The sequence below is a fragment of the Aplidium turbinatum genome, chromosome 1, assembly GCF_918807975.1.
Source record: "Aplidium turbinatum chromosome 1, kaAplTurb1.1, whole genome shotgun sequence".
In the NCBI taxonomy this organism is placed as follows: Eukaryota; Metazoa; Chordata; class Ascidiacea; order Aplousobranchia; family Polyclinidae; genus Aplidium; species Aplidium turbinatum.
Window position 1 is genome coordinate 28,947,081 of NC_137472.1, and position 6,146 is coordinate 28,953,226.

Sequence of the window (6,146 nt, forward strand, 5' to 3'; positions counted from 1 at the left end):
ACACTGGAAGATCGGACATAAATAAATAATTTTAAAGGAAAACAAAGCGAAAATTAATACATGAATCTGTGTGTACTAGTTTTCAAATCACATCACATTGAATAAAGTTGCTATGCATGGTACCTTTCCGCTTCACAGCTCCTTGTATGTCTAACAAAGTGCTTCCGCTGTCTATTAAATGCTGGTCCCCAGGGTAATTCACGTGTAACAATGGATGGAAGCCACTAAGCAAAACGGACCTCATAACCGCGTTGGCAATCTAAAAATATTGTTGCTTCAAAATGTCATAGAAGCAAAAGGAAAATTCCGAGAGGAGTAGTTCAGTCTTGAAAAACTTCACCAAGTCTGAAAATAAGGTTATTGGGTTCTTCAATTGTACTACTTTTACAGACAATTATTTTTTGTAAGAATAATCATCTTCATACGAGTCTTTGGGGCAGAGGGTATATATAAACTTTTATTATTTTGTATATTAAGATCTTTACCAGGACAAAAACAACCAGTCTTTGGTCTGATCGCCAAAAACAAGCAGACCTTTGCGCTGTTTGGTGAACGGATGACAGTACAATCGTCGATAAACTAAATGTGGTCTGTACGCCATTCTTGCAGGAACAAAGACGCCACTTCAGGTTGGTGCAGGGTTGAGCAGAAAAGTCCGACGACCGCATAAAAAAGGTTAAATGAAAGTGATAGATAACATAAACTGTAAGAAGCGAGCTTCACCACTCCGTAACTTGAGATATGCCACCGCTAACTATTCATATACTTCACCACTAGAGGTGGGCACTGGCAGTAGCGTGCTACTTTTTTGGTAGTCGTAGCGCCGCTACACTGTTGTTGGAGTAGCGACTGCAGTAACGGTGCTACTGTTTTCAATGTAACAAAGAGACGCTACGTTTCTTTCAGTCGCACTCACTCTACTTTCCAATTTAGTGAAAAAAATGACTCGTTTTTGGAGATTTTTTGTGGAAACAATGCGTGAAAGAATTAAAGCAGAAATCATGGATCATTGCAGGCAACATCAAGCCACGTTGATACCATTACCGACAAGAGAGATTCATTTACCAGTCACTACTCTGAGGATGATTTTTTTGGTGTGCTGGTGACATCGCATAAAACGTTGGTACGAAAAGACAAGTTAATTGTGCAGACCTTTTTGTCAGACATAAGCAAGTCTTTGAGCTCTCCTAGTGGTAATTTAAAAGGTTGCTTTATTAATTACAACACCTCCATTCCTTTCAGTGCTGCGGTGGAGAGATTTTTCTCCGTTGGAAAAGACGAGCTGAAGCCAAAGCGGGCAGGGCTCAACAACTCGCATGTTGAAATGTTCGTGCTATTGAAAGATGCGTACGTAACAATAAATTTCACCAAGAACGTGTTTTCTAAAACGAATTTGAAATGGCAGTGTTGACGAATAATATCATTCCTTTTCAAGGTCATTTTGACGTCACAAAGTGTTTCCTGTGTGTTTAAGTTAAGACAAAAGTAAATCTACAAGCTATTACCACCCTTCCTCGTATATTGGTGTGCTGGTTAGCAGAGGTGGCCACTCGCTACTTTTAAAGTAGCGCGCTACCCGCTACCGCTACTTGGGCCAAAATAGCGAGCGCTACCGCTACCCGCTACAAAGTTACAAAAGTAGCGCGCTACCCGCTACCGCTACTCGGACCAAAGTAGCGCGCGCTACCGCTACTTCTTCCGCTACTTTTGTCTAAAATGAATCTAGGAAACAGTCAAGTCCCTAGTGACGCAAAAATGACCTTGAAAACGAATGTTATCCTTCGTTTACACTGTCATTTTAACGTCGTTATATAAAACACATTTTAAAGGAAATTTATTGTTACGTATCTTTCAAAAACACGAGCATTTCAAAATGAGAGTCACTAAGTCCTGCCGGCTTTCGCTTAAGCACATCTTTTCCAACAGAGAAAAGTCTCTCCACCGCAGCACTGGTAGGAATGGGGGTGTTGTATTTAATTAACAGATGTTTCAATTCGGTATTCGAAAAGCTTAAGGACTTGCTCCTGTCCGAAAAAAGCGTCCACAATTGCTGTTTCCTTCTGCACCTACGGTTCACGAGATGGCGCCAACACACCAAAAAATTCATCCTGGGAGTCGTGACTGATGGTGTTGATGTCACTCTTCTCAGTATCAACCTGGCTTGATGTTTCCCGCAACAGTCGAATTACGTCTGTCTTGACTTTTTCTCGCAGTGCGTCAGCATCATCAGTGGAAGCGTAGTGCAGAAATTGTAGCCACGACGTCTTGAAGGAGGGATGAAGACATGATGCAATAACGCATTTCATGTCGTTGAAGCACTTGTTGAATCGTTTCTCCACCCTTCAAGGACTTTCACTCTCAACTCCTCACTGGTCACAAGATCACTGATCTCGGACAACTTCTTCACACAAATTGTAATGGTTGGAAGCAAGATTCTGTAATACGCCTTGGACTCGCCCTGGAGAATGTCTAAAGCCTGGCAGATAGGCTTCATCACAAGTTGACGTCAGCTAGAAAAGACCGAAACTTTGCAACCAAACCGATTATATAGCTGCTTGACCACGCCAGTCTTGCCGAAAAAACGAGTATTTTTTCACTTTAAATTAAAAAGTAGCGGGTAGCGGGAGTGCGACTGAAAAAAGTAGCGCCTCTCCCGCTACTTTGGAAAAAAATAGCGCCGCTATTGCAGCCGCTACTCCAACTAAAAAGTAGCGCGCTACTGCCCACCTCTGCTGGTTAGGATGCAATGTATTGCAGTTTACTTGGTCAGGAATTTCCGTTCTGGTATAATCAAGACACATTAATAAGAAAAAAACATGAACATGCTTTATGCATCTAAACAAGAAGTCCAAACGTATGTGGACTTTATTAACAACTTCAGAAGTTTTCAATATGTACACCGTATTAGGAAGTTAGTCTTTGTTAAGTTTCTCTTGCATATCGATACAGACATGCTGGAAATTTTTGTTTGCCATTTGTTTTAAAAAAACTTAAACTTGTAATTTCGAAAGTATGAGTATTTTGTGACAATCTACAAAGTAGTCAAGAGAACCTGGTGTGAGCATAAATGTGCTCAGTAAAAATAAACTACAACATATTTTTATCCCACTGATAATAATTCAATCTCACCTGGCCATTTTCGTCAATAATTATTCCCTCAAATATATACAAACTCGCTTCATATTTCACACCGGCTTTAATTTTCTGAAAAATGACATATTGTTGTTATATAAGTTTTGAGGTAATAAATAATTGATCATGGAATTCTAGAAATTAATAGTTTACAAGTTCAGCTTTAACCGTAACCAACAAACTAAGGCTAAATCTGATCCATTTTATAAATATAATATATATATAGGCTATATATCTGGCATATTTTTTTACCAATATTTAAGTTTGAATGCCAATTAATGATTCATGCTACTTGCAATATTAGTCTACACAATTTTGTTGTGTAAATTTCCATAATTATATTTCAATGCAAATTTAACAAGTTCACCAGCAATTTTAACACTAAAACATATGAACGAAAAAATACAGTTTTTAAAATATTAACTGAACAAATGTTCACGTCAGTAAAAAATCCTTGATTGCTGGGGATCAAATGCCTAACCCCATGCAAAAAAATTAAACAAAAAAACAACTGCAAAATATTACTCAATCATGATTGACCGATAAAGTAAATTCTATTCTTGAATTGCTTTATATTTGCATCTTTTCCTTAAGGGTAGGGGTTCTTAAACATTTTGGGCCGAGCCTCCCTTGACATCACTTGTAAACCTTTATAGACCCTTTTCTCATTTAAGTTATAAAATCAAGATACATACATTTTACATGTTTTGGATTTTAAAACAAACGAAGTTTATTTTCTATCATACGCAAATCAAAAGATTCAGTGGATCACATCTTGCAAGTGTAGAAAGTCCAATTTTACACAAAGATAACGTCACAAACAACAATTGCTAGTGAACAATGGATTAATAAAACAACCCTAAGAATAAGCGCAGGAAACAAAAGCCAAAACTAAAAAACATCATTAGTCAATAATCGTGACACATGGTGATTGGTGAAGTGTTACCAGCATTTCTGTTCACAACTTCTATAAAACAGTAGCATACTAGTACAACAACCTATCACCTTTGCAGTTTGCGCGGTTGCGCCCCCCAGTTTAAAAACCACTGTCTCAGGAGGAAAATAACAAACTATGAAGTTCATATGGCAAGTTTCACATTTAAAGTAACTTAAGGGACGTAATTCATTTGACCTCATCTCATACCAAAATTTTCTAATGTAGCCTACTTTACAAAACAAGATTTTTCTCTAAGCTACAGACAGCTACAGACAAAACCGGATAACCGCAGACAATTTGCTAAGCTTTTTATGCGTTTAACTAAAATATGCGATTATCCAAAGCAAATTATGCTATAGTTTAGTATTTACAACTTTATGTGGGGTGAAAACGAGAAGTGTGGGGTGAAAACGAGAAGGGAAAAAAGGACTGAAGAATTGTTGGATATGCTAGAGATGAGAGAGACCATAGACCAACTGGCAAGGGAAAATGGAGTAAGATGGTATGGACATGTGATAAGGAGGGAGGAAGGAAGTTTTCTTAGAAAGGCATTAGATCTAAAGGTGGATGGGAAGAGGAAACGCGGTCGTCCAAGAAGAACGTGGAAACAACAAGTGAAAGATGAATTTAAAAAAGTCGGACTGAAGGAGGAAGATGCAAGGGACAGGGTGAAATGGAGAAAAGGGATTAAAACAATTGCTGCGCGGAAACAATCGGCCACCCCCACTAGTGGGGAACAAACCGACGATGGATTATGATGATGTGATAAAATGGTTTATGCATTTTAGAATGTGATTAATTTCAACTGTATTATACTTATAAATAGAAAGCTTCATTGACAGTTTGATCAGTAGCTATTATCAGCATAGCCTACCTCTTTAAAACCATGAAATGGCAAAACAGATGATCCATTCAAAATTAAGGAGGTATTTACAAGTGGAAGAGGTTTCAATAAAACTGATTCTTTAAAAACCTCAGCAGACGTTTGTTCCATTAATGTAATCTTCCATTGATAGTTGTTACCATGGCTGCCTAGTGAAGCACTGATCAAAACAATGATGGCAGCTAAATAGTCCATGTTAAACACACAGCTGTAAATTCCCAATGTTCCTGTGTTTGATATTATCAAAGTTGTCACATCTAGCAAGTTACATCACTTATTGTCTTCTGAAATTATATTCATACATATATACATAAAGAGAATTGAGGCATGAATATAATTAGGCATGGCCACCAAAACTAATTGTGCTTACACACAACGTTTTTGTTGGTAACAAGATAAACTGATGCAAATAAGCTGAACTTTCAAAAAAGTAAACTAAATTGTTAGTACTGTACATGGAAATGCTAAGGTTTCAAAATTCAAATTCTAGGCTTATATGCCTCTTTTGCAATGCGCCTAATTAGGGGTGTTCAATTTCGATTATTTGAATATTCGAAATTCAATTTATTTTCGAAATTCAATTTATTTTCGATTTCCGAATTTCGAATTTCACAACTATTCACCACACTGCAAAATGTGATTTTATTGAAAGAAACGACATGAAAATTCGCTAGAAAACGCAAAAAAAAGTCATAAAAATTTGCAAAAAAGGAACACAAAATAACGTCTACAGTTCCAGGCCCACGTTGGTCGTTGGTGTTTATGAAAAGCTGATCGACATGGTCACCCGTCAGTCGGGATCTCAGCTTCGTGACGGTTAGGCCAGCTTTTGAAAACGATCGCTCCGCTGGAGCCGAGGTCGCCGGGATCCCAAACACTTCAAGTTCATTTTCACTGCAGAGCGCAGAGGTTTCGACTCGAAAGCGACATCGAGTATGTTTGCAAGCGCATAAAGCTAAATGCATGCTCCGTCTACGTAGCAAATTATGTTGTTTTTGGGTGCATTCAACATCTGATGACATTGAATCGACGCAAAATGGTAAATTTTTGCTATGTCCCAGGCAGCAAAATCAGTCATTTTTACATTGATTCAACGTCTGCAGACATTAAATCAATGTAAAAATGACAGATTTTGTTGTCTGGTGTTGGATTGTAGCATCACAACTCGTTCTAGTGATTATTTATCGCGAAGCT

General features: G+C 37.9%; 1 protein-coding gene across 1 annotated transcript in view; it reads right to left on the bottom strand.

Moving 5' to 3' along the window:
- LOC145764498 (cation channel sperm-associated auxiliary subunit gamma 2-like) overlaps positions 1-5,147 on the bottom strand; it is a 29,221-nt gene extending 24,074 nt beyond the window's left edge. The window contains exons 1-3 of the mRNA XM_082576117.1: positions 4,944-5,147; positions 3,130-3,204; positions 124-259 (exon numbers count right to left, since the gene is read on the bottom strand). Of these exons, the coding sequence (XP_082432243.1) occupies positions 124-259; positions 3,130-3,204; positions 4,944-5,147 (415 nt within the window). The remainder of the gene's footprint in view (positions 1-123; positions 260-3,129; positions 3,205-4,943) is intronic.
- Between the last annotated feature and the right edge of the window lie 999 nt (positions 5,148-6,146).